Source organism: Cnephaeus nilssonii (assembly GCF_951640355.1).
Source record: "Cnephaeus nilssonii genome assembly, chromosome: 20".
Classification (NCBI taxonomy): Eukaryota; Metazoa; Chordata; class Mammalia; order Chiroptera; family Vespertilionidae; genus Cnephaeus; species Cnephaeus nilssonii.
Window position 1 is genome coordinate 44,152,028 of NC_137091.1, and position 26,967 is coordinate 44,178,994.

Here is a 26,967-nt window from a genome sequence, read left to right on the forward strand (position 1 = left end):
TTCCCCTGGGCCAACGCTCACATTTGCACTAAGGTTCCGCCCCGCCCGTGTGGGCGGGCAGTTCATTTCCCGTTTTCTGTCTCCTGTGCGTCTCCAGACCCCAATCTTCAAAGCAATTGAAAAGGTCTATGCAATAAAGGCAGTCGCTACATTCCTCTTAGACCCTCGCCCCTGCCTCTGTCCGGCAGCCCGTGGGAGGGATCAGAATCGGCACTTGCAGCAGCTCCTGCCTTTCATGGCCCGGAGCCCGGACGAACCCACAGACTGCGGCCAGTGACCCCCTGGCCTTGACCTGGGGCCAGGGAGCTGCCTCCTCCCCACGACAGCTGGCTCTGGGGTTATCAAGATTTATTCAGGATAGTGTTAACGGAGGCGGTGGGAGGGTGGGGTCCCCGACGTGCCGGAGGCACACACAGAGGACCCTCCCCGCCCCCGCTAGGGAGGGGGGAGGCTCGCTTTTTCTTAAAAATATAAATGTATTTATCTGCATCATCACGTCCCTGGGGCACCCAGCTGGCCGGCCCGTGGACCACAGGATGGGGAGGAAAGGGGGTGTCAGGGCGCAAGTCTGAGTGCGGTGGAGGAGAGCTCCGCCGGGTGGGGGTGGGGCGCAGCCTCAGAGGGCTCCGTGCTGGGCCTGGTAGCGGGACAGCACGGCGCGGTAGTGGGACAGCTCCTGGCGCACGGCCACCACCTCCTGCCTCAGCAGGGCGTTCTCCTTCTCCAGGAAGGCCGCCCGCACCGATATCTGGTTCTCCTTAAGCCGCCGGGCGTCGCGGGACCGCTTGGCTGCCTCGTTATTCTTGTACCGCCGACTCCAGTACTTCTCGTCCTGGGGGTGCAGAGGTGGAAAAGCACTGAGGTCCAGAGGGGCCCCCAGCCACAGCGGAAGAAGAAGGGAGGAGCAGCTTTGCTTGTTCCTTCAAGGACCGGAGGGAATCTAAAGGAGCTTCACGCTGCTGCTTCTCAGCAGTGGAGTCTAAAGGCTACGGGGTCTCCCCTGAGATGGGTGTCCAAGGGTCTGCCCCTCTAGGGCCCTGGCTGCTAAGGAGGGCAGGACCCTAGCAAAGGTTAGGGCATGAGGGGGCCTCCCAACAACTGGGCCTCAGGTCTCCAGTGTGCAAAGCAGAGGCCCCCCTCCTCGCTTGACAAAGGGCTGCAGTTAGCTCCTGGTTGCTAAGGATGCTTGTTCCCTAGCAACAGGGCTTTCAGGGTGTGAGATCCCAGTGAAAAGCACTGCCCTGTACATCACCTTTCCAGATCCTGGTTGCTAAGGGAAGTCCAGCCTCCCCAGTGCAGGGATTTGATGTCCCATAAAGTCCTCCCAGAGCTGGGCCCTTGGGCCCTTGTTGCCAAGGCAACGTCATCCCTCCTCATCAAACAAAAGTAAAGTCTAAGTGGTCCCAAAGACTGCAGCTGGTCTCTGAGCTGGCCTTGAATAGAAATAAGCCATGGGGTTGCGCCCCCCTCCCCCACCCAACAGGTCCCAGTTGTGCTTTAGTGAAGGAGCTATCCTGAGCCCTCCCCACAAGACCATGCCCAGGGGTCTTTAGTCCTAGAATCTGGTTGCAAAGGCAGGCCACTCCTAACTGCCAAGGGGTACCCAGAGTTCTGAAACATGCCCCCTGCCCCCCATTTCATTAAAGCCTAGTTCCTGCTTGCTAGGGCAAATCCAGTCCCTAGCAACAGGGCCTGTGGCAGGAGAAACACTGATCTAGATTGGGCTTGTAGGCCTGTCCGAGCTGCTTTGAGCAGCTGTGTCTTACATGAAGGCATGGCAAAGCCTTGTGAGAGAAGCCCAGGCACCTCTTGGGGGAGACCCCAGAACTGGAAGAGACAGAATGCTAGAAAGATGAGTCACTGCCCAAAGCACCCAAATCGGAATGTGGTCCTGGCTGACCATCAGAACTGGAGGCTTCTTGCCAATGAGGCAGTTCAGACCCAGGAAATAAGGCCTAGAGGGCTGAGAAAGTCTGCGTCCTAGGCAGATGCAATCACACCAAAGGATGCCTCAAATCAGAGATCAAAAGACAAGCCCTAGCCTGACTGGCTGATAAAAGACAGACTGATAACCCATTGCTAAAAAATGCTGTCCTTAGCAAGTGAGCCCAGCAGAGCCTGAAGCCTGCCCCATGGAAAGGTGGGGCCCAGCCGACAGGAGAAGCCCCAAATCTGTACAGCTGGGTCCAGCAGGGCTGGCTTTGTCTGTGTCCCATAATTACGCCATCTTCCTAAATCTCAAGCCCAAAACTTTGCCCCCTTGCACCCTATGGCCAAGGAGGACTGGCTCTTGGCTGTAGAAGAACCCAAGAGTTAATCCTGGTGAGAACCCAGGCCTGAGTGTGGGGAACCCTGGCTGTGGGGGCTGTGCTGGCCAAGCCTGTGTCCTACATCTGGCGGTGCTCACCTTCTGCTCCTCTGGCACCTGGATCTTCCTCGCCTTCTTCATGATGGGCTGGGGCTTAAGTTCCTCCTCTGAGAATCGATGTCTCCGAGGGTCAAAGGTCTCATGGCCGGGAATGCTTGACAGGGCTAAATCAGCAGGGTCAGGTTCAAAGGTCATCAGCACCTCCACGGTATCTGGGTCCACAGGGCTGGGTGTGTCCCGAGAGGTCAGGCCTTTGGGAAATAAAATGTATCACCTGAGTGTGTAGTTATTTTGGGAAGGAAGTTCCCAGATGCTACCCTCTACGCAGGTATCGGATCCACCACAATGAAGGCTAACATACTTTGCCAGGGAACAACCCTAATATAAAATATGAAGGTTCCTTAAGCCATAAAGATGCTTAGAAATAATGAAACCAACTCCACTTTTACAAACAGGGAAACTGAGGCCCAATCATTACTTAACTTGCCCTAAGTTATACTTGAGTCTGGGCTATCGCTTCTAAAACCTCAGGCCTTCAGAGTCAGTGTTAGTTTCTTCCCCATAGGCTAGCCTGAATCCTTACCGAATCCCTGGCCAATGCCTAGATCTGTTCAGGAAAATGGAATCCAATGCACTGAAAAGACTTCAAGAGCCTCTGAAGAACTATTAGCTCTCAGGAGTTAGGGAAGAGAAGCAGAAAGGGCTCTGAGATCCCAGGAGGTTGGTTCAAGGGGGGCAGGTGGCCTGTGCCTTTAAGAACGAGCAAGCAGGGTCAGCTGAGGACACCGGTTCAGGGCCGAGTCACGTGCGGGCGCCTGCTTCCTCCGCACCCCGCCAGCCGCCGGGGCTCCCTCACGTTCCCCAAGCTCCGCCCCCTCGCGCGTGACCGCGCGTGCGCGAAGCACGGAGGAGGTTAGGAGAGGACTCACGTGGCGCGGGAGTGTGCGGCTGGGAGGGGGAGGGCCCTGGTTCTGCCCGGAGGTTGGACCAGTGGCAGGTGTGTCCAGGAATCCCCGACCTGCTGCCAGACCCTGGAGACCCCAAGATGCCAGAGGGAGCACACCTTTCCTCTCGCTCCTTCGGGTCTCTCAGCTCGAACTTCTCAACCTCCAAGGATCCAGTCCCCCCTTCTCTCTGGGGAACACAGGAAAACCGACCCCCTCGATCTTCTGCCTAGGGCCCTAAGCCCCTCGCCACCGGGGTGCACAGGATTCTGGAATCCCAGGCCCCTCCTTTTCCAGGAATATGGGAAGACCGGCCCTCGCCTCAATGGAAGACCTAGAATGAAGTTCCTCGGCCTTCTCCCCTCTGGAGTGTAGGACCCGGGGTCCTAGACCCTTTCCAATGGGGGGACCCAGAAACCAGGGCGCACAGTCCCTTATGTGCAGGGAAACTGTCTGTGCCCAGCCCTCGCCTTCTCCCCAGTAGAGGGTCTAGGCGTTAGGTCCTATCCCAGTTCCACCCATTCCGGGCCAAGAATATGGGGGTACAGTCCACTTCTCACTAAATAACTCCGGTGTTGTGGGCTCCCAGTCCTGGCTCCACCACTCCCCACGTCCCACAGAAAAATCCACACTACCGCCCCACTAGGAAGACTTCCTGGAATTAGGGGCCCCAAGTCCCTCTCTTATGGGTGCTGGAGACCCAGCCCTTGATCCACTAGGGGACAGGAAATCCGACTCTTCTCCCAGCTTCTCTCAACTAGGGGGCCCAGAATGCAGGAGCGCGGCCCGGGTCCCACCGACCCGCGCCCGGTGTGGCCCCGCCCACTGTCGACTAAGCCCCGCCCACCGAGGCCCTGCCCCCGCCGCTGCACCTGCGCGGTGGCCGCCGGCGGCCCCGAGGGCGGCCCGGGCGGGGGCGTGCCCCGGGGAGGAGCGAGGGGAAGCCGAGCCGCAGGAGCCGGGTCCGGGGGAGGGTGCGGGCGTGCGCACGGGCGAGGGCGCCGGGGACGGGCCACCGTGGGGCGGCGGGCTGGGAGGGAGCCCGTGCTCCAGCAGAAAGGCGTCCAGGTCCACGTACTCCACGTCGCCGAACGGCAGCGTCCGCTCCCACAGCAGCGGCGCTAACAGACTCGGGCCCGGAGCGGCTGCTGGGCGCCCCCGGGGGGACCCGCCGCCCACCGCCGCCGCAGCGGGGGCATCCGCCGGGCCCGCCGTCTCCAGGCCCGGCCCGGGAACCGTGGCTGCCGGCAGAGCCGCCTTGCGCTCCTTTTCCTTCAGGAGACCTGGGGGCCAGGAAGACAGGGCAGGGTCGGGAGGAAGAGGAAGACAGAGATGGAGAAGAGACCCCGCGTCAGGGAGACACCAGCAAAGGGACGACAGAGACCCACACGACGGAGATCCAGAGAAAGAGGGGCAGACGGGGTTGGAGAGAGACCGGAGAGGGAGGGCAAGGACCCAGAAAGAGGAGGGGACAGAGACTCAGAGAGGGAAAGAGGCCCATAGAGAAAGGTCAGAGACGGGGGCGGCAGATACACGGAGAGGGGGACAGAGACCGAGAGAGGGACAGGAACTCAGGGGGGAGGACAGGGACCCAGAGAGAGGGGAGGCCGGAGATGCAGAGAGAGATGGGGACAGAGACCCGGTAAGGGACAGGCATGGAAGCGGGACGGAAGTTCAGACAGAGGTAGGGGAGGGTTGGGCAGGTGAGAGAAAAAAGACGGCTCTGTGATTCCTCTGCAACCTACCCCCACCCCGCACTGTACCCCCTCTCCCTACCCCCACTCTCTGTAAGGGACAGGAAGGGGCTCTATTCCTGGGGCACATTCCTCATCCCTAGACTCCATGTGACCCCAGGAGGCCCCGCCCAAGCCCGTGTCACTACCGTGTGAGCATCAGACACACCCCCTCTCTCCTCCCTGGACCTCAGGGGTCCAGACTCTCCGGACCAAAAGGAAGAGGGGGTTAGGGCCTAGATTCTCGGGCCCTCCGGGAGAAGGACACTGGGGGGAGCGGGGGGTGGGGCAGGCCTAGACTCCTGGGTCCTCGTGGTAGACGGGCTTGACAGCCGGTACTTTTGGGTCGTGGGTCCTGAAAGATCTGAGGACCTAAACACCTTAAGTTAAAGGGGTAAAGGTTGGGAAGATGGATTCCCCGCACGTAGAAGGTAGCTGTGGACCCCCTCTCCCCCCCAGCACCTGAGTCCCTAAGGGAGTAGGGTGTCTGAGTTGGGCGAGGTGGGGGCTAGAACTCACAGCTGGCTGGTTCTTTGGGCTTGCTGGTCCCTTGCAGAAGGCTCCGCAGGCCAAGCAGCGCTCCCCCGCCAGGGGGGGCCCCGGCCGGGCCGCCCAGCAGCAGGGGGGCCGGGGTCCTGTCGCTCACGGGCCGCGCCATCGCCGGGCACCTGCCCGCAGGCTTACGGGCTCATGGAGAGGCGAAGAGCTGGCCTGCCGGTCAGCGGTACACTCCTGTGGTTCGGGCGAGTGTCTGCCCAGGGGCGGGCGAGCGTAGCTTGCAAGATTCCAGTATCCAGAACAGTGCAAATCCTAGGAGCGACGGGGATTTGCAGTCCTCGCTGCAGAAACGTGCAACTCTAGAGGATCCCAGGAGACCATGCAGTCTGGGTGAGGGAATGATCAGATCAGACGGCCAGCTCTTTGCAACAGAGGGCTTAAGGGGACTCAAGGCGCTCCTTCTACAAGGTGGGCGAGCCTGGCTCTTGCAAAATCTGCAGCTCTCTCAACGGAAGGCGCTTTGCAATCTGCACCAAGAGGTGAGCGCAGAGGGGCGGGTGAGGGGGCAGGAGGAGGCGGCAGCCTTGAGGCGTGGCCAAAGCAAACTTCTTTCGCGGAAAAAAAAAAAGCCAAACCAAAACACCCGACGCCACAGCGAGCACCCCTCCTCTCGGCCCCCGCCCGCGCACGCCCAGCCCCGCCCGTCTCTTGGGCCATGCACCCCAGCCGCGTGCCTCCCTCGGGCTGAAAGTGCGGGCCAATCGCGTCCCTACCCCTCCACACGCTCAGCCAATGGGACCCGTGGATCCGCCCAGGCCCGGGATACAGGAGGGGCCCAAGTGCGTGAAGTTGCCCAGCCTTTTCGTGGGAGGCGGGACCCTGACCTACATTTGGCCAATGGAAGACGGCGCTGGGGGCGGGACCGTGACCCAGTTCGAGCCAATGAGAAAGGCGGGAGGAGGAAGCACATGGCTCTGCGCGTGCTGCCTGACCCGGAGAGTGGGTAAGGGGAGGGGGTGGGCGCCGCTTAATGGAGCCGCATATCCAAACGATTGTTTTGGGAATTAGGAAGTCAAAGCCCGAATAGTGGAGTTTAGGAAGACGAAGGTTGGTTTCTAGAAAGAAGGGTGCTATTCTCCAATACCCGGCCGCGCCTCGAATCAGACCACTGAGAAACAGGAAGTATTCTGTCCCTTTAATAGCTTTGTTTTGGGGGTGACTCCCCTCCCCTCTTGGGTAGGGTTGGGAAGGGCAGGCGCAATCCTCGGTGGGGAGTCTCAGCGACCGTGGGGGGCACCATCCACTGTAAGACAGACGACACCGATTGAGGACGTTAGTTGAGGCACAGTAGCCTGGACTGTGCCGGGGGCGGGGGCGGGGCCGGTAGGGCTCTACCACTGGGCGGCTGAGAAGGGGGAACCGGGATGGACCAGGTTGAGAAGCTGGTATACACGGCCCGGCAGTAGGCTGAGCCGGAGAGAGGCAGCAGGAGGGTGGGATGGGGACATTCAGTTTCAGCATCTGGCTGAACTACCAGAAGGTCTTCCCGAAGGGAGGGGGGCCCTGGACTGTACCATATTGAGAAGCCAGAAGAGAGGTGGCCGTTTAGATCTCAGGGCTGAAGGGAGAGGAGGAAGTAGGAAGGGAAGGGGATTGAACCATATTGATTCTCAGTAAAGGGGGGGGGGGGCTATCAGATTATGGGACAGCACCGGGTTTATACCACATGGAAACAGGAAATGGATCCGGGTTCCACCACTTTGGGAGAGGAACCACAGACCAATAGGAAATCGTACCACAAAGAAGCCAGGGTGTCGGGTTATATACCAAGTTGCAGGTTACAAGCAGTGAAGAGGAAAGACAAATCATGAACCAGCAATGGCCTATGGTAGGGAGGTGGGCTGCAGAGGCGGACTGTAGCACGTTGACACATAGGGGGGAGGGAGACAGAGCGAGTGAGAACTCAGGAGGCCGGACCATACAGAAGCAAAGGCGGGTAGGACTTTATCATATTGACACACCGTAGGGAGACACATAGGCGGGTTAGACCAAGACGTGGTGGTGGCGGGGGTGCAGACTGGACCATACCATGCAAGCGGTAGTTGGGGCCTCGGCAGCGCCTCTCGGGGTGCCGGGGGTCCCTGTTGCCCCTCAAGGCCCTGTGGGCCAAGGGCTGCAGGGGCCGGCCGTTCCCGCTGAGGCTCTGGAAGATCTGGGATGGAGGATTCTGGCTCAGGAGTCTCAGGGAGTGCATCTGCCAACAGAGGGGAGAGGAGAGGGAAACGGAGTGAATAGATGATCCTGGTGACGTCACACAGGAAGTCCCGCCCCTGGGAGCAGATCTGAGGGGCCTTGCTCAGCTCCACCCCAGCCCCATCTGATGACCCTCTGACCCCCTCGAGTTTCCAGTCCACCTGGGGAAGGAGAGTAGATAGAGGGTCACCTGGAGGGACGTGATATTCAGGACCCGGTCAATGAGGATCCAGGTGACAGTCTCGGAGCAGGGTGGGGTGCTGAGAGAGCCCTGATAGGTGATGAAGCCGAAGGATTCTGGGAATAGGAGCTCCAGGCTCAGGTCTTGAAGAAAGTAGGCATCGTCTGCGGGCATATTAGGCCAGAGTGAAGAAGGGCTCCCCACACTTGAGCTCCCCTCATGTGCACACCCCCACTAAAGCACCACGGACTTACTCTTGTAGGAGATTCGGGTGATGGTGTCACGGTTAAGGAGGCGGCTGAGGAATGGGTTTGAGCTGCCAGCCACCTGTGTGGGGGTATGTGAGGTGAGGGGGGAGGAACCCAGAAGTCCAAGCCCTCCAGCCCTCCCCCAATACCCAGGAGTCTGGGCCTCCCAGCCTCCCTCTTCCTCAGACCCCAGATTCCAGGTGCCCAGCCCCTCCCTCCCTCCCTCCGAATCTTGCCTGGACTCACATTGACAAAGAGGCTGAGAATGGCCAAGCCATTGGGGCCCCGGGAGGCAGCACTGAGGTTCCCATAAAGTTCTTGGTTGAAGTGGATGAGCTGCACCTGGGAGGGCAACACGGGGAGTGGGGTTCCCCAGCAGGAGGAGGAGAGAATGGGGGCAGCTCTGGGCCTTTGGGGGTCCCAAGTCAGGTTAAGGATTAGTGCGGGGGCGGGGGCAGTTCTGTAGGGAGGATGTGGTGAGGCAAGAAGAGGGTGAGGGTGACCCAGGGCAAGGATCAAGGGTCAGAGGTCAGTGGCCAGCACCTCAGCAGAGAAACCCTGGTGGTTGATCTGGTGTTCAGAGCCTGCTCCATCACGTGCTCCAAATAGCAGCCGCAGTTCACTGAGTCGGTGGCTATAAAGGAGGGGACCCCCAGACACATTGACCACGGGCCGGGGTGCAGGCAAGAAAGACACGTGGCGACCGGTGTTGTACAGGGTTCCCCGGAGCTGTGAGAGAGATATAAGACGACATGGGACACAGAGAGAATTAAGTAAATTAATTTCCTTAAGCCTTTCCTCCCATTTCCACTCCTACATTTCCTGCTTCCAACAATCACTTAATCATTCAGCGTAGTTTGAGCACCTACGACTTTCCAGGCTCTGTGCTGGTCCACGGTAGGTGCTCAGTGTTGGTGAATTTACTTAATTAAGTATTTATTGAGTTACTACTATGTGCCATGGATGCCAGGAAGAGAACGATGAACAAGTAGACAAAAATCCTGGGCCTCATGGAGCTTATGTTCTGATTGGGCAGAGACACACAATAAATACTGGTTTCACATGAGTAACTGCTTAATTAATTACATCCTGTTCTCGCGCTGGGAAAGTATAATGGGAAATCTGGCCTAGATTGGAGTGGTGGTTGTGGTGGGGGTGTGTGTCTGGTAAGGCTTCTGTGAGGAGGTGATATTTGAATGGAAACCTGAATAGTAAGTAGGGGTTAATTGTAAAGAGCAGGGAGAAGGGCATTCCAGGAATAGGGAACAGCAAGTGCAAAGGCCCTGAGGCGGACTGTTTTAGTGACAGCGAAGAGGCCCATGGGACTAGAGTCATGAGCAAAGGAGAGAATGGTGATGATAACTAGATGGGGCATTTTGTATTTTTATTTATTGAATATATCAGGGGTCCTCAAACTTTTTAAACAGGGGGCCAGTTCACTGTCCCTCAGACCGTTGGAGGGCCGGACTATAGTTTAAAAAAAACTATGAACAAATTCCTATGCACACTGCACATATCTTATTTTGAAGTAAAAAAACAAAACGGCAAAAACACCCCCATGTGGCCCGCGGGCCGTATTTGGAGGACGCCTGGAATATATCCTATATAATAAAGATGTAATATGCAAATGGTCATTACGCCGTGAAGTGTAACGACCGACCGTGTAATGACCAGATCAGGGATCAGCAGGAGGGTGGAGCAGTGAGCTACAAGCAGGCAGTGCAGAGCTACAGGAGGGGGCAGGACAGCAAGCTATGAGGGGGGGCGGGGGGGGCGAAGGGAGCTACAGGAGGGCAGGGCAGTGAGCAGAGAGCTACTGGAGGGCGGCAGCGAGCTACTGGCACACGGATTCGTGGGCAGGGCTATTAGTATATATGTGTGTGTGTGTGTGTGTGTGTGTGTGTGCCTGCCTGCCTGCCTGCCTCTTTCCCTATATATATACACACACACTTACTTGGTACAGTGCCAGGCAAGTGTTTGCTATTATTATTTATGCTGATAGAAGGATTTTGAACAGGGGAGGCATGATCTGGTTGGTGTTTTTAAACATCTCTCTAGCTGTGGGGTGGAGAGTGGATTGCAGGAGACAGAGAGATAGGCCAGCAAGCAAGCCATGGCACCAGTCCAGCTGCAAGACATTGGTGGGGGCAGTGAAGGCGACAAGAAGTGAAAAGATTTGAATGATATTCAGGGAGACTGGAAGGACACGTTGGAAATGGGAATGAGGGAGAGAACAGGATGGGAAATGGCTCCGAGGCTTTAGCCGGGGCAGGTGAGTGAAGGATGGTGCTGGCCCTTATAAGAAATGGTGTTGCAAAGCGGGCAAGAAGCATGCATCGATGCTGGGACAAGGCTGCCTGAGTCTGCATCCCAATGCTGGCACTCTAGCTGCGTGACCTCAGGCAAATGGACCTCTGTGTCTCAGTCTCTGCTTCCATAAAATAAGGACAACAGCACCTATATCATGGGGTTGCTGTGAGGATTAGAGGGTTTAACAAGCTTTTAAGACAATGCCTGGCACGGAAAACCTGTTTTACCATTGCTTCCATAGAGATGGGGAGACTAGTGAGCCATGTGTGGGGAGAAAAGAACAGGTGATCCATTTTAGGGTGGAAGGGGCCTCTCTACCCAGCGTGTACCCCTTCTTCCCCAAGGCTGGCCTCCCACCTCGGTGTCCCACCCCAGCCTCCACTCATACCCACCGCAGTGGATTTGGCAACCCCTCCCACCAGGCCCCTTACCTTCTCTCCCCCAGTGCTGAGCCTCAGTGGGGGCAGGAAGGGGTCGTAAAGAACCCTCTTCAGCTCCACATCCACGGGGCTCTGCCGCTTCCCCACTGCACACAGACTCCAGGCTGCGTTCACCAGGCCCCAGAAGGGAGGCCCTGGGGGCAGGGGCAGGGCAGGGAGGAAAGGGAGTCAGAAATAGGAACTGGATCCCAATGTTGGCATCTGCTGAGAAGGCTGTGGTCTGGGCTCCTGGATCCCAGGAGAGGAAGGGCTAGGAATCTGGACCCCTGGATCTGAGGGAGAAGGGAGCTGGGATCCAGAATCCTGGGACCTAGAAGAATCTTGGAGGAGTTTCTTAAGATGCTCTAACACCTCCAATCCTCTCCTTGATCAAACCTATCTTAAATGAAGTCATTGGGAAAAGGAACTACAACTCCCAGCAGGCTCTAGGGCTGCCAGCCTAGTCATCCAATGCCAGACTGCCCCAGTGCCTATGGGAGTTGTAGTTCTTTCTGTCTCCCCAGCAGCACAGCTGGGTAATAATGTACTGGGGAGAGGACTTGCAAGAGAGGGCTGGACAAGGCAGGGCAGGGGGCCACTGAACCTCTGATTGCCAGTGGGAGCCAGGACCTGCCTGCCTCTTTCCTGCAAACACACACACACACACACACACACACACACACACACACTTCCACCCCCACACACTCTCCTTCCACTCACTCCCACTCACTACTTGAAATGCGCATGTATAATGTCCCATGGTGAGCCACTGGGGTTCAGAGGCTGGACTGGACTCCTGGGGGAGGAAGGGAGGGGCTGGGACTTCTAGGGAGGAGAGGGTTCCGGGTTCGAGGAAGGAGGTGCCGCGGCCTGGACTGCTGGGTCCCCTCCCTGGCTGCACCTGGCACGAAGTTTCCCTGGAGATTATCCTTGTAGCTCCACCAGTCCTCGGGGTCAGGTGCCGGTCCGATGTGAGCTGGGGAGAGAGCAGCCTGAACCCCTCTCCTTGGCACCCCCACCCCGCCCCTCCCTTAGGGGCTCCTGCCCCGACCCCAGGCCTTACCTGCCGCCCCCAGTGCAGCCCAGAGTACCAGCGCTCGAGGGGCGCTCCGACTGGCTGCACCGCCCATGCCCGGGAGGCCTCTGGGCGACCCCTTCCCAGTCCCGGCCCCTCCCTCAGCTCTTCCCTCTCTTCTCTGTGGGACCCTGTCCCTCCAGGACTTCCAGCCTTCCTCTTCTCCCCGCAGGGAGTCCCGGACCCCCAAATACCAAGCCAGCCAGGGACAGAGGTCCCCCAGCCCACTCCTCTCCTCCCCTCTGTGTCTCTCCTCCTTCCTCTCCTTCCCCCAACCCCCCAGTCTCCCTCTGCCTCCTGATCTCTCTACTCCGCTCTCTGCCTCCTGCTTCTCCCTGAGGTTGCCTCTTGGTTTCTAATCCACACCCCCTCTTGGCTCTTTTCATTAAGCTCCCCCAGGCCACCTAACTCCATGTCCCCATCCTCCTCCTCCTCCTCTTCCTCCTCCTCCTCCTCCTCCTCCTCCTCCTCCTCCTCCTCCTCCTCCTCCCCCCGCTCTCCCTTCTCTGCTCCTGCCTCTTCTTCCCTTCTCCCTCCTCACCTCCTCTCTCCCCCTTTAAGCCTCTCTCTCTCCCTCCTCCTCTCCTGCCTCTTCTGTTTCTCTGTCTCTCTCTTCTCTCTCGTCCCTTCCTCCCTCCTCCCCCTCCCTTTCTCGGCGTTATTTAAATTTTTTTTTTTTTTTTTTTTTTTTGTGGTTGTTGGGGGGCGGGTGCTCTCACAGCAGCGAACACGCCTCGGGCAGGTAGGGGTGTGTGTGTGTGTGTGTGTGTGTGTGTGTGTGTGTGTGTGTGTGACACGCCCAAGGGGCAGGGTGCCTCGCGGGGTCGCTGGAGCCGCGGGGCGGGGGTGGCCCGGACACCTGGGGCCGGAGCTGGCAGTCCCCGTCCTCCGCAGAAGGGGGAAGGGGGGCGCTTAAGGTGGAGCGGGGAGAGGCCTCCGCTGGCGTGCTCAGCGCCCTGGCCCCGGAGGACCGGGGTCCCCCAGCTCTCGGAGACACCGGCTGGAGCCTGCACCCAACGTCTGAGCCCCCGCCCGGTGCTCCCCTCCGGCCTCCGCCAGGGGCTGCCTTAACCCGGCCGGGGATCCCCTGGGAGACTGGGGTGCGGTGAGGGCCGCTGACCAGGAGGGGGAGGCAGAGACCTGGAGAGGGAGAGGCGGGGAGGAGGAGCGGGGAAGGCCCAGGCCCAGGGAGCGGAGGGGAGGGGGGAATGCGGAGGCTCCGGGCGGGAAGGGGAGCCTGAGCTACATGCGGAGAGACAGGTCGGAGGGAGATGGCAGGCTAGCGGGGGAGGGGGAGAGACAGAGACACACGCTGAGTGAGAGAGAGGAATACAGATAGAGATAAATAGAGACAGGGACACAGAATGAGGGGAAAGAATGAGACAGACAGGTGGAGGCCACAGTTAGAGACAGAAGCAGAGAGACACCCCCCCCCCCCCTAACCCCTCTGCAGGGCGGAGATGGAGACACAAGCCGCCGGGAGAGACAGAAGCAGAAAGGAGATGGAGAGACAGAGGGCACAGCAAGCACTAAGGAGAGACAGAGAAATAGAAACACACGGGGCCAGGGCCAGAGGCCCGGGAGGAGGGAGGCGGACACACGCATGCACATCTGTAAGGACAGACACTCCTGCAGAGAGAGAGAGAGATCTCAACGGGGAGGCCTGGGCGCAGAGACTGAGAGACCCAGGTGAGGGAGGGAGAGCTGGGAACAGACAAACCGACCTTAAGGGAGCAGAAGGAGGCATTCAGAGACGGAGAATTGGCAACGGATGGTTAAGGACCCAGAGACCGAGGAGGCGGAGACACCCAGAAAGAGCAGAAAAGGAGAGAGAGCGAGAAAACACCAGAAAGAGAGGGGCATATTAATTACCCATTGTCACCTAACAAATCACCCCCAAATTGACTGGCTTAGAGCTACAAACAGTCGTTGTCTGACAGTTCCTGAGGGTGGGAACCTCTGAGCTGCCTAGCTGTCTGACAGTTCCTGAGGGTGGGAACCTCTGAGCTGCCTAGCGGGGTGGTCCTGGCCTGGCCTCTCAGGAGAGTGCAGTCAGGCTGTGGGCTGGGGCTGCAGGCGCCTGAAGGCTTGACTGGAGCTGCACGGTCCACGTCCAGGCTCAACCACAGGGCCTGGGCACCGGGCCTCAGCTCCTCCTCACACGGGCCTTTCTAGGGCTGCTTGAGTGTCCTCACAACATGGCTGCCAGCTCCCGCAGGGTGAGCCGTGGGGGGCGGAGGGTGGGGGAGAGAGAGGTTTTGTATGACCTAATCTCCAAAGTCACACACAGCCCAGCCAGCCTGGCTCCGTGGTTGAGCATCGACCTATGAACCAGGAGGTCACAATTCAATGGTTCAATTCCGGGTCAGGGCACATGCCCGGGTTGTGGGCTCCATGCCCAGTAGAGGGCGTGCAGGAGGCAGCCCATCAATGATCCTCTCTCCTCATTGATGCTTCTCTCTCTCTCCCTCTCCCTTCCTCTCTGAAATCAATCAAAATATGTTTTTTAAAAAAGTCTCACACGCAATCCCTTCATGGGAAATGAGTCACTGAGTCCCGGCCACACTCAGCGGGGAGAGAGTGGACTCCTCCTCTGGGAGGGAAGAGCCTGAAACGTGTGGGCTTCTTTAGAGACCGTCACAGGTGGGGAGGGGAAGAGAGACAGCGCCAGGGGCAGGGACAGACCTTTCTAGGCCCGGAGGAGGGGGGTCGTTGGTGAGACAGGTACTCAGAAACGCAGAAATGTGTCCGAGCGACAGAGGGCGCTGTGGAGACGGGAAAAGAGGCAAGACAAGGAAACAACGGTAATGATAATGCCAATAATAACAGCGAGCACCTATGTATCCCAGGCCAAACTCTGGGCATTGCTATGAGCCACTCAGGTAGTCCTCCCAGCGGCCCTATGAAGCAGAGGCTGTTGTTCCATTTTACAGATGAGGAAACCAAGTCATGGGTGATCTGCCCGGTGACACTTAGGGAGTGGCGGAGCAGGGAAGAAAAACAGGAAAGACGGATGGAGAGAACACGATGGAGACATATGTGCAGAGAAGTGGGGAGAGTGGCAGAAAAAGACCCCCAGAAGCACCCAGCTCTAAGGAGATGTTTCTCCACCAGAAAGAAATGGCAGCCGCCCTGACAGAGTTTCCCAGATCCCAGGGCTGGGCCACACACCCGGAGGCTTCATTTCAACCCTGAAAGCTGCCCTGTGAGGTGGGGCTAGTATTAGCCCCGTTATCCAGACAGGACACTGAGGCCCGAGATGTAGTGGGTTGAATGGTCATACCCCCTCCCCCAGAAAGGTATGTCCACCTATAACCAGCGAATGGACCTTATTTGGCAAAATAAAAGGGTCTTTGCAGATGTAATTAAGTTAATGACCTTGAGATAAGAGCATCCTACATTATCCGGGTGGACCCTAAATCCAGTCACAAGGGTCCTCATAAGAGAAAGGCAGAGGGGGATTCGAGACAGAGACAGGGATGTGAAGACAAGTGGAGTGATGCGGCCACAAGCCAAGGAATGCCAGGAGTCACCAGAAGCTGGAAGATGCGCGGAGGCCCATGGGCCTTCGGACGGGCTGTGGCCCTGCCAACTCCTGGGCTTTGGACTTCTGGCCTCCAGACCTGTGAGAGAATAAATGTCTGCTATTTTAAGCAACACCGTTCGTGGTCATTTTTTACCGCAGCCGACCCCAGGGATGGGAGACAATAAGAAAAACATGGAATTTCTCAAAGGCAGAGACAAGGAAGGAACCAGAGAGGAGAGGGAGAGACAGGTGAACTGACAGGGCAGGAAAAACAGGGTCTACCTACAATTCCCTCCCCCTCCAGGCTCCCTCCCCCTCCAGGCTCCCTCCCCGCTCCAGGCTCCCTCCCCCTCCAGGCTCCCTCCCCCCTACAGGCTCCCTCCCCCTCCAGGACCCCTCCCCCTCCAGGACCCCTCCATAGACCAGAGTGGTCTTGATACATCTAGAGTTGAGCCTGCCTCCCCCTAGTCATAGCTGCCCCATAGCTCCCAGCACCTTGGACAAAGTTTCCACCCCTAAGCCTCTCTGGGCATGACCAAGTCCTCCTGCCCTTCACGGCCTGCCTCCGATGTCACCTGCTCTGAGGGGAGTTGCCTGACCTCCACGCTGGGTTCAAGGCCTTCCCTGGGCTCGTCAGTGAGCTGATCCACGTCAGTGACTGTCCATTTCACTTTCTCACACAGCGGACTCTGCCCTCCCCTGCTCAGACTTCCCATGGCTCCCCAGTGCCCCCGAGGAAAAGCCCAGGCCCCCAGCCTGGCCCTAGAGCCCCCCCCCCCCAATCTGGACACCCCCGGTTCCCAGCCTCGTCTCCCCTCTTTCGCCACACCAGGCTCTTTGGCCTCGGGACCTCTGCAGAAATGGTTGCCTCTCACTGCTCTTTCCGGTTCTCTGCTGGGCAAATGACTCTCAGGCGTGGCTGCGCCTGGGCGTCTGCTCTTGCAGGAAGCCGTCGGCGATGCTGAGGTGGGCAGGGCCTCCTCGGAGCTCCGGCAGCCACCTGTGCCACCTCCGTTAGAGTGCAGACAGGCTGGGCTCGGTGCCCGAGGGAATGGCCAGGCCGGAAGTGGGTCCCAGATGTGGATTTCACGCCCATTCGTCTCGGGTGCTGGGAACAAAGTTCGGGTCATGAGGAACATATGGGGCTTGCCCGCTCCTCACTTTCATCTCCTACCTTCCCAGCCCCTGGGTGGGAGGCAGGAGGGCCAGGGCTGCTCAGGCCTGGGTGGTTCCCACAGCCCCTCTGGGCCTCTTCCACCCTCCTGCCTTCTCTTCTCCATCTATGTTCTAGCCCCCTGAGCTCTCCTGGGAGAGATGTGGCCACTGTGTGTTTAAATAATAACAACAAACTCAAATGGCTCTTACTCTGTACCAGGCACTGCTCTAAGCCCATGGTGTACACATATTAACTCATTTAACCCTCACAATATGCCCGTGGGTTACTCCCTATCATTATCATCATCATCCCCATTTTATAGATGAGCAAACTGGGAGATGGGATTGAACCCGGGCAGTCTGGCTCCAGAGGCTGTGATCTTCGTGAAAACGGGCTCTAGAGCAGGGCACCCACAGGCCTTCCTGCGATGGTGGAAATGGCCCGCATCGCTCTGACCAGCCCGCTAATCGCCAGCCGCTTGGGATGTGGCGAATGCGACGGAGGAACTAAATTTTAAATTTTATTTTATTTTTAAAAAATATATATTTTATTTATATTTTTACAGAGAGGAAGGGAGAGGGATTTTTTTTTTGTGTGTGTGGTTGTTGGGGGGCGGGTGCTCTCACAGCAGCGAACACGCCTCGGGCAGGTAGGGGTGTGTGTGTGTGTGTGTGTGTGTGTGTGTGTGTGTGACACGCCCAAGGGGCAGGGTGCCTCGCGGGGTCGCTGGAGCCGCGGGGCGGGGGTGGCCCGGACACCTGGCCAGGGCGCTGGTGCACATGAGGACTGCACATGAGGGTGGAGTGGTGGAGTGGTGGGGAGAATGTCCAATTGAACTGGCTTCAAGAGAGGATGAAAAGGACAAAGATAAGGAATACAGCGTTTTTCTGGAACAGAGAACTGTACTTAGGAACTGCCAGGGACTCCTAACTCCTGCTTCAGGGATGCCCCCACCTCGATCCAGCTGGAGGCCAGACGCAAGCTCGTGTCCTCCTGGAGGCTGTGTCCTGCCCTTTCAGTCTCGTCAGGAGCATACCCTGAACATTATTGCTGGAGGAGCCAATCTCTCTATAACGCTATGGCCCACCCCAGCTCCCCATTGGCTGAGAAGCCACTTTCTCTCAAGGAAGGAACAGCGTTGCTCCCTAAGCCCAAATGGACTTCAAGTCATCTCCCTTCTGAGACTTCCTCAAAGCACTCTCTTAGTGACTTTCCTGCAAAGGTCACCCAAACTGAAATTGTATTGTTGATTTTAAGTGCAGGGGGCAGAGGTCAGGGTGGCAAAGAAGCTCCATGACAACTTTCCATTCCATCGTATTTACTGTGTCCAGCCCTTTTAACTCCATCCCTCTGGCCTGTAGGTACCCAGTTGTTGGGTAGGATGGAATTCTGCTTAGCACCAAGTGATGTCATACTACTCTGTGGCTTGCAATTGGCTATTCTCTCGGGAAAGGGCTTAGGCTATGCTTCCAGACTAGGTGGACCCCACTCAGAACCACTGTCGGATATTTATTCAAAGTCTTTTTATTCCCTTCTCAGAAACCATCCTGAGGTCCTTCGGGAATGTAAAGTTCCTAAATCTGGAACTTTCTGGAAATCTGGCACTGCTATCCTGAAAAGGCATATTCCCGCCTTTTCCAGCCACTGTCCCCACCCCCTCGCTTTCACCCAATCATTAGGCAACACAATCTGCCTAGCACTTAGTGACGTCATATCATCTCTTCCATCGGATTGGCCATTTTCTCAGGGAGCGGTAGCCATCTATGGGCTCCGCGGATTTACTCGAGGCCTTCTTCATTTGCCCCTCAGAAACCCTCCCGGCACAGATCAGGGCTCTGTAGCCAAAATCCCTCAAGACTTAAGACTTTATTGAGGAGACTAGTTTCACAGGACTCGGGCCAGATGTCCAGCCAGAGAACCCAAGGTCCCGTTTGCAGTTTGCTGCCTTTGGTTAAGAGGCCTCCCCGCCTGCACGGTGCTGGCGCAGGCCAGTGACGTCAGGGGCACCGCGAGGTCTGATTGGCTCAGGGACGCGCCGTCGAGGTAAAAGGCTCGGCTTGTGGGCTCCTCCTAGCGCGTTGGTTGGCTTTCGAGGCCGCCCCGCGCCCGGGCACTAGGCCGGGGTCGGAGGCCGCAGGGCGCGGCAGCCGCCCGCTCGCTCCTCCCGCTGCAGCCGCCGCAGCGGCCTGGCCCAGCGCGGCCTCCAGGGAAGTGCGAGGCCGTGGCGGTCGAGGACCAGGCGCGCGGGGTCGGGGCCGCCCGCCGCGCTGCCCAGCACCAGGTAGTGGGAGCCGGGCTGCAGGCGGAGGCAGCCGCAGGCCAGGTCGGCGCCGGGCACCCAGGCCTCCTGGCCGCCGCGGCGCACGGGCCGCGCTCGCTGCCTGTACACGGCCAGCACGTGCAGGGCCAGCCGCTGCCAGGCCTGGCCTGCCGCCTCCGCCGCCAGCACCTGCGCGTGGAGGACTGAGGGGAGGAGAGAGGTCAGGCCTGGGTGGTGGGGAGACTCCAGGGTCCCCAGGGTCAGTTCTGATGGGGAGAGGCTGGGACCTGAGGGTGGGCTTCGGGGATCACATCAGGAAGGGTGAGTCTCTGTGGGCGGGGGCTGAGGCTCAGACAGGGGACCCTGAAGGGAGGCGGAGAGGGTCTGAGGTGGGCAAGACAAGGCAAGGGCCCGGTCCATTCAACCAGTTCCCCTTTCTCCTTCCGCCCCGAGGAGGCCACCTCCCTCTCTCAGACATGGCCGGCTGAAGGAGATAGTGAACCTGGACAAGGCCAGGCACAGAGGGAAAGAGGAGGCATAGTGGGGGAGGGAACACTCCCTTCCACTGCCCCCACCCCCCAATCGTCTTCTGTCCATTGGGTCTTATAGCAGGAAGGGCGCTTTAGAGCCTGACACCCTTCCCACTGAGGATGAGAAAAAGGCCAGGGGAGGGCTGGCGTGTCCTCCCGGCACCTCTGCAGCTGCAGGCCCTTTTCTCGCCATCACTCACCGTAGTCCTGCTGGCAGTACCTCCGAAGGCTCATGTGTACCCTGGTGTCCGAGACATTGCAGTAGTTGTGACACTGAGGGTCTGGGGAGGGTCAGGCTGTCTGCAGTGGGCTCCTGAGGCCGGGACCACAGCGTTCTGTCCCTGCCCAGCCCCGCACTCCATCTTGATGGGCAGCTGGGGTGCTCAGACCCTGGGACGGAGCTCAATGGGCCACCCCCGTATTCCCACTGGGGAGCCCAACCAGCCCAATCCCCAGTGCCTCTTGCTGGTGGGGATCTCCACACCAGCCCGTCTTACCGGAGCTGTAAGCACTAGAGGTTGTCGCCAGGGTGGTTGTTGCCTCTGGGATTCCTATGAGAGACCGGAGGAGAAATGTAACCTTAGTTCCTGCCCCCCTTCTCCCCCCTACCCGCCACCCCCCAGGAATCCAGCTGTCCATCTGTTCTCTTCAGGCATAAGAGGGCAAGCGCCCTTTGCCCTTCTCTCCAGCCCTGAGTCCAGTCCCCAGCCCCTTCTTCCTTCAAACCCAGGAATCTGCACCCCCAGCCCCGCCTCCCTCCGATGGAGGAGTCCAGGCCCCCAGCCTTTTCCTCTCCGAGACTGAGACTGACCGAGGAGACTGGACTTTCAGTCCCCACTTCCCCTGAAGCCAGCGGCCGGCCTCCTGCCTCTCGCTCCCATCCCGGGACCCAGCCCTCGTCATACTTGTCCACGGGACATCTGTGATGTCTCCTTCCAACCCCACGCAGGACGGCGGCCCCTCAGGACTCACGCTGGCAGGGCATCCTGGGGGAGCGACTCTGCTGGTAGCCAGGGCCACAGCGGCTGCACGTCAGGCCGGTGACCCCTACCTTGCAGGGGCATTGCCCGCTGGTCTGGTTGCAGGTGCCACCTGTCGCCCCAATAGGGTGGCACTGGCAGGCTGTGTGAAGAGAGGATCTAGGATGGGGGTGTCTGGGCCCGAGAGGCTCCCTCCCCGTTCCCAAGCCCCTCCTGCCTCAGACCCACTCCGGAGGGACTTGGGCCTGCACTCACCCCTGCAGGCCTGGCGGCTGGTGATGGGCTGGCTGGGGTCCCTCCAGAACCCCGGCTGGCAGTAGTGGCAGTGCCGCCCCGCTGTGTGGTGGCGGCATCGCTCGCAGACACCGCCACTGCGGCCTCCCGACAGCCTGAACAGCTCCGCGTTGAACCTGCAGCGGCGGGCGTGCTGGTTGCAGGAGCAGGCTGGGAGCGAGACGGGGCCTGTCAGAGCCGGGCTTTCTGTTCCCTGTCCCCCGTGTTCTCCCACTGCCCTCAGGAAATCCACTGAGGATTCAACGGGAAAGAGACTGCCTGGGGGTACCGGGGTAAGCCTGGGTCTCAGAACCTCTTTATTCTTGTCTTTAAAATGGGGGCACGGGAGCCGGGTAAGCCCAAGGGGACTGATGACCCCCGACGGTGTGAAGCCAGGGGGCTTAAAGAGTGGGGGCTCTGGGCATGGGCTACAGAGTCAGACCCGACGTGTTCATGTCCCACCGTGTTCCTTGGGCGAATGACTTCTCCTTTTGGTAGCTCAGCTTCCTTTGCTGTGAAATGACACTTACAATATCTGCTCCATGCGGTTTAAATGAAACCTGATAGATAGAAAGCGCTTAACGCAGGGCCTGAACCACCCCATGTACCTGCCCCTTTGGAGCTTCCGCGCGCCAGGTGCCCGGGGCTGAGCGCCTGGTGTGTGGCATTCTCGCAGCAGCTCTGTGAGGCCGGCACCATCCTCACCCCCATTTTACAGATGTGAAAACTGAGGCACAGAGAGGTGAAGGCACCTGCCCCAGGTACCTCAGCTAAGGGGCGGTCAGGGGCAGGATTGGAACCCAGGCCTTCAGGCTCCAGAGCCTGTGCTCTTACATAGTTCACAGGATTCTGTGAGGACTGTGGGCATTGTCCTGGGACAGTGGTCGGCAAACCGCGGCTCGCGAGCCACATGCGGCTCTTGGGCCCCTTGAGTGTGGCTCTTCCACAAAATACCACGGCCTGGGCGAGTCTATTTTGAAGAAGTGGCGTTAGAAGAAGTTTAAGTTTAAAAAATTTGGCTCTCAAGAGAAATTTCCATCGTTGTCCTGTTGATATTTGGCTCTGTGGACTAATGAGTTTGCCGACCACTGTCCTGGGAGCACTGATCCGGTGTCCTAAGGCCGTGGCTCTCAAATCTTACTGTTTATCAGAATTCCCCGGGCGAAACGTTGAAAAAGAACAATACAGATTCCACCCGCAGGGCTTCTGCTGGGCCCAGGGACCTGCAATTCTAGCAAGCATCCAAAAGTGAGATGCTGAGGTGGGGGGTCCATGGGCCACTCCTCGGAGAGATGGAAGGAGCTGTGGGCTCCACGAGGTTTGAGAGGCTGGACTGGCAAGTCCCGAGACCCGGAGGAATAGTGGGAAGGTCATCAGGGAGCCGGGGTGGCGGCGTGTTCTTGGGAAAAGGACTCTGCCCCTCTGAGCCTTGGTTTCCGCCCTGTTCCGTGGGGATCTCACTCAGTAGTCGGGGAATTAGTGATGACCTTTGGGTTCTTTCTGACGGGAGGGTGATCACATCCCCTCACTCCCCTCTGGAGAACTCAGGTGGGGGAGGGGTTCGGGCCACCACTTCCGGAAAGCCTGCAGCTTCACCACAGGGGCTAGTCTCATCCTGTTCTACCTTCTCCAGCACAGCAGATGGTCTTGTACTGAGGTTCAGAGGGAGGTGCCCAGCTCAGCCTGGTGTGTGTGTGTGTGTGTGTGTGGGGTGTGATTCGCAGAGGGACAGCCTCCCCCCTGCTCCCAGGTTCTTCCCAGGCCCAGGATGAGCCCCGCTGCACCCCCAGGCCATGTGAGTCTCCCCCCCCTCCCTCAGACCTGGCTGGTGGGAAAGGATCAACTGAACAGAGGCCCTGAGATGCTGGGGGCAGGGGATCAAGCAGGACCCCAGTTAGGATGAGGATAGAGTGGGGAGCTGAGGACAATGGACGGCCTGTAAGTCAGTCATTGCAAGAAGAGATAGAGGGTGAAAGGGCAAAGAACGTGGGAGGCAGAGGGAGGGGGGTCCAGGGAACTGGGGTGCGTGTGTCTGTGTGTGTGTTTGTGCCTCTGTGTGTGTGTCTCTCAGTGGAGTGGAGCCACCTCCCAGGGCCTGGTAACAAGCACACTCAGACCAGCTGAGGTGGGAGGAGCAGGGGGGCTGTCTCTGAGGAGGGGGTTCTGCAGGGAAGGGAGGGGCCCAGACTCAGAGCTGCTGTCTGGGAGCACCGTGGCGGGAGGAGGCGCCGAGCAGCCAGCCTGGGCCGGCCTGGGCCTGCAGTGGTTGTGGTGGTGGTGGGGGGGGCACAGGGGGGCGCTGGGGGCGGCCCCTGCTGGCAGTGAGACTCAGGGCAAGTGATGGATGCGGGCTGGGCCTCGCCTCCGTATCTGGGGGATGGCAACATTGGCAGAGACCCCACAACCTGTTCCTTTGTGCCAGGTACCCCATGAGGCTTTACGCCAAGGCAGGGGTGGGGGCCCTTTTCCTGCCAGGGGCCGTTTGGATATTTATAACGTCATTCTCGGGCCATACGATATTACCAACCTAAAAATCAGCCTGCTATCGTTGGTCAGACATTTAATTAACGCACCCCTAAGGCCTTGGCAGGGCCAGGCCACATGATTTCTCAGGCCTTACAAGGCCCGAGGGCCGGACGTTCCCCACCCCTGCTCTAAGGACTTCCTGTATATTAATGAGCTCATGGAAGTTTCACTGCCGCCCATAAAGGAAATACTGTTCCTGCCCCCGCTTTACAGGTGGGGAAACGGAGGCAGAGAGAGGTTAGGTCACTTGCGAGGGTCACACAGGGTCATGGAGGAGCCGGAATGTGAGCCCGGGCAGGGAGTCCTGTCTGCAGACGGGAGCTTGGCAGGGACAAGCCAAGACCCCCAGTCCAGCTTCTGGCCCAGCCACTTACTGGCTGTGTCCTTACGCAAGGGACCTCCCAGCTCTAGCCTCAGTCTCCCCGTCTGTAAGATGGGCCTGATGACAGTGCCCGCCTGGCACATGGCAGGTGGTGGCTGCACAATGAATGGGTCAAGGAAAGGTCCCGTGCCCTGTTCCTATAACCTGGCAGGCGGTGTAATCGGAGCCCCTGCAGCAAGCCAGGCCCTGGGCTGGGTGCTCGAAAGATGTCATTCGTGTCATTATCATTGTGATCCCCCTAATGGGCAGGTAGGCAGCTGGAAGTCCGGGGCAGCAGAGAAGCGGGGCAGGCAGTGGGAGGCTGTGGGGGGAGGAGAAGGGGGGACCCCCAGCTGGAGAACAGTGAGGGGGGAAGCAAGGAGCAGGCAGCTCTGGGGTGGGAGAGCATCCTGCCCCTTAGGGACAAGGGACGGTGGGCCCGGTGGGGGGTGAGGTTGGGGAGAGCGGGCCCAGGACTCACGTAGGCAAGGGTGGGGGTGCCAGGGTGTGGCAGGCCGCCAGGGCCAGTCTCGGTGGGATGGGCGGCAGCTCTCGCACCCCGGGCCCGTGGTGTGGTGGCGGCAGCGGCAGCGGGGGGGCCGGGCACGGGCAGCGCAGCGGGCGGCGTGGCCGTGGCACTGGCAGCGTCCTCTCACTCCAGCCGCCGCCAGCCCGGCCCGGCCCCCAAACTCCACTCGGAGGTGACTGGCCACCACGCTGGCCTTAGAGCCCGGCGGGGCGCGGAAGGTCACCTTTTCGGGGCCCCCCAAGGCGCCAGGCCAGGCGGGTCTGCGCCACAGCGATCTCCAGGGGCCTCCCGTGGCCCAGGCGGCCGACAGGACCAGGGCGGGGGGTCCCGGGGTGCAGAAGCGCAGGCTGACGGACGCCAGGAGGAAGGAGCCGCCCAGGGCCAGGGTCAGACTGCCATTGCAGGGGGCCCTGCCGCCCCCCTCGGCCCCTGCGGAGAGGGCGCAGGCCTGGGGACAGGAGGCCGCCACGCCAGCCAGCTGGGTCACGGGTGGGAGGCAGAAGCGGGGGCGGCCCCCCGGGTGGTAGCATGGGTCTGAGGTGGCCTGGCTCAGGAGGAGCAAGAGGGCGAAGGTCACGGGCATGGTCTCAGCAGGGCCAGTACCTGGGAAGGACAGGAGGGGCCAGGCTGAGAGCCTCGGGCTGTCCTCAAGCGTCAGCCTCCCAGCTCCCTCAGGCCCCCGAGACCCCAGCATTCCACCCCGCCCCGCCCGCGCCCCTCCCGGCTGCCTCGAAGCGAGGAAAATAGTTCCATCTGGGGAGAATTACTGTTTACACAACCCAAAAGGGAAAGAACGCAAGCAAAATCGAGAATTTTGCCTGAACTAATCCGTAGCTTAACACCCCAGAGAGATCTGTCAGTGTCGGGGGGCAGGGGCCCTGGGGAGAGGCCACGGGGGGGGGGGGGGGGCCGCAGGTGGCGAGCCTGAGGGAGGGCATCAGATCAGGGTAGTGGGTCGGAGCTGGGCAGGGGAGGGGCGTTTAGAAATGGATGAAGCTCCAAGACAAAGGGCTAGACTAGGGGCCAGAGGCACAGCCACCGAGACAGACAGGAGAGGGGGAAGGGCCGTGGGGAGGCGGGGAGGCCCGGGCGGGGCGGCCGGGCACCCAGTGTCCACAGGGAGTCCACGGGGAGTCGGGCAGGGCCCAGGGCGCCTGAGGGCTGGGGCAGACGGGCGGGCAGGCTGCGGCTGAGGCATCTGGGATCAAGAGCGCAGACAGCCCCGCAGGCCCGGCCAGGCCTGGCGGTGGGAAGGGGAGGAGGGAAGGTGCGGGCGGGCGGGCGATCAGAAGCTGGAGGCCAGGCCCCGGCCCACGGGGATCAGAGTGAGCCCCTTTCCCACGTGGAGCCCTAACCTTGTTCTCCACACCCGGGGCACGGAGGGGATTATCGCCAAACCACTGGGCCTCCCCGCCACCCACCCCCAGCCGCCACGGCCCTTAACCCTTTCCCCCCTAGGTGCAAAGCCCAGAGAACCGTGCTGAGGGGGAGGACAGACAGGGGTGGGGGGCTGGGAAGCGGGCGCGGAGCCCCGTGGGGCAGGGAAGGCAGATGGTAGCTTCCCCCAGGACCCTGGTGGGAGGGCCCTGGGCTTGGGGTCTGAGGACTTTCCGATCAGCTCAGCCTGCAGTCTGCCGTCTTAGGCCTCAGGGTCCAGGCCTCTGAGCCCCCACGTTCAACACGGATCCTAAGGTCCCCGGAGCAGATGGGGGAGCAGACGTTGGGGTGGTGTGTGTCGAGGGAGGAGAGAGAGCGGCAGGGCAGGGCCGGGGTGTCCAAGGGGCCACAAGTCCAGACCTCAGGATGGCAGAGCTAGGAAGGACTTGGCGCTGGAACGCCCCCCCCCCCTCCCAGGGCCGCAGCCCCAATGAGGCTCACTCAGGTCTGGGGTCCTGGAGCCTTTCTGGGCCCCACTGCCCAGTGCCCTGGCTCTGAATCGGGGCCCAGGCTGGGAGTCTGGGGGGCACCTGGGGGTGCAGCTGGGGTTCCAGCCTCCCTCAGCCTGGTCTCAGTCTCCAGTGTCCCCAGGGCTGTCGCTGCGCGCAGAGACGGCCCCCTGCCCCCCCCCCCCCCCATGACGGGCACCACCCTCCGCCCCTTCAGAGGAGCCTGGCGCCATTTTGCGCTCGGGCGGCCGGCATTTGGCATCTGCCCGGAGTCCCTGGGCACCAGTGCGTGAAGGGCCTGGCCCCACACCCTTTCAGCTCCCCTCCCCTGCCCGGGTGGTTCAGGCCGGGCCCCTTTCTGGCCCTGAGCACCTTGGGCAACCAGACCGTGAGTCCCCGATGCTCCTGAGGACCCGGAGGCCACCCCTGCCCACTGGGGACCCGGATGGCCAGCCCCTACCCTCTGGGAGCTGGAGCGCACCCCCAACCCCTTTAAGGAACAGAGTCTGGTTGTGCTCCCACCAGACCCAGAGCCAGGGACCCGGGCCCGGGGCAGCGTGGAGGTCCATCTGGGCCTCAGACTCCTGGGCCTCCCCCCCCCCGCCCCCCGCTGTTTTGCAAGCACCCCGCCCTTCACCCCTGACGCGGGTCAAACCTGCGCCCAGGAAGAGAGCGTCTGTCTCACCAGTCTTCCCGCAGCAGCGTGGCCGCCGGGTGGGCCCTCGGGAGTGAGTGCCGAGTGGCTGTTCTCAGGCCCCCGGCTAGTGGGGGTTCTGGGCGGGAGCTCAGAGCTGAGCTGCAGAATCCAACACCACCACCGCCCCCCCTGCCCCATCCCCTCACCAGCCGCGGCCTCCCTCTCCCCGCAGGGACCCCTGCCAGCCGCGCCACCCGCCTGGCCGGCCGCGTGG

The 26,967-nt window shown here is 60.1% G+C and overlaps 3 protein-coding genes across 7 annotated transcripts; all 3 read right to left on the reverse strand.

Annotated features, from left to right (window-relative positions):
• Positions 1-606: 606 nt before the first annotated feature.
• Positions 607-6,225, reverse strand: DBP (D-box binding PAR bZIP transcription factor). Of its 4 annotated transcripts, XM_079800780.1 has the most exons (4): positions 5,565-6,221; positions 4,185-4,595; positions 2,408-2,619; positions 607-832 (listed from the first exon to the last, which is right to left on the reverse strand). In XM_079800780.1, the coding sequence occupies exons 1-4, from the start codon at positions 5,701-5,703 to the stop codon at positions 617-619; spliced, it is 978 nt and encodes a 325-aa protein (XP_079656906.1). In that variant the 5' UTR covers positions 5,704-6,221; the 3' UTR covers positions 607-616. The 4 variants fall into 4 exon arrangements, with proteins under 4 accessions (XP_079656906.1, XP_079656907.1, XP_079656909.1 ...); XM_079800781.1 differs by lacking the exon at positions 4,185-4,595 and having other exon boundaries at positions 5,565-6,225; XM_079800783.1 differs by lacking the exons at positions 4,185-4,595; positions 5,565-6,221 and adding an exon at positions 3,298-4,158.
• A 248-nt stretch (positions 6,226-6,473) lies between these two features.
• Positions 6,474-12,318, reverse strand: CA11 (carbonic anhydrase 11). 2 transcript variants are annotated; one of them, XM_079800784.1, is made up of 9 exons: positions 12,018-12,215; positions 11,856-11,930; positions 10,967-11,079; positions 8,769-8,954; positions 8,472-8,567; positions 8,232-8,304; positions 7,987-8,141; positions 7,632-7,797; positions 6,474-6,846 (listed from the first exon to the last, which is right to left on the reverse strand). In XM_079800784.1, exons 1-9 carry the CDS (start codon positions 12,082-12,084, stop codon positions 6,821-6,823), a joined length of 957 nt encoding a protein of 318 aa, XP_079656910.1. In that variant the 5' UTR covers positions 12,085-12,215; the 3' UTR covers positions 6,474-6,820. The 2 variants fall into 2 exon arrangements, with proteins under 2 accessions (XP_079656910.1, XP_079656911.1); XM_079800785.1 differs by having other exon boundaries at positions 6,475-6,846; positions 10,967-11,109; positions 12,018-12,318.
• Positions 12,319-18,824: 6,506 nt separating this feature from the next.
• Positions 18,825-26,166, reverse strand: NTN5 (netrin 5; the record flags this gene model as incomplete). The annotated part of the gene is made up of 7 exons (XM_079759814.1): positions 26,049-26,166; positions 24,123-24,773; positions 20,737-20,925; positions 20,474-20,623; positions 19,999-20,052; positions 19,702-19,782; positions 18,825-19,174 (listed from the first exon to the last, which is right to left on the reverse strand). The coding sequence occupies exons 2-7, from the start codon at positions 24,751-24,753 to the stop codon at positions 18,825-18,827; spliced, it is 1,455 nt and encodes a 484-aa protein (XP_079615940.1). The 5' UTR covers positions 24,754-24,773; positions 26,049-26,166.
• Between the last annotated feature and the right edge of the window lie 801 nt (positions 26,167-26,967).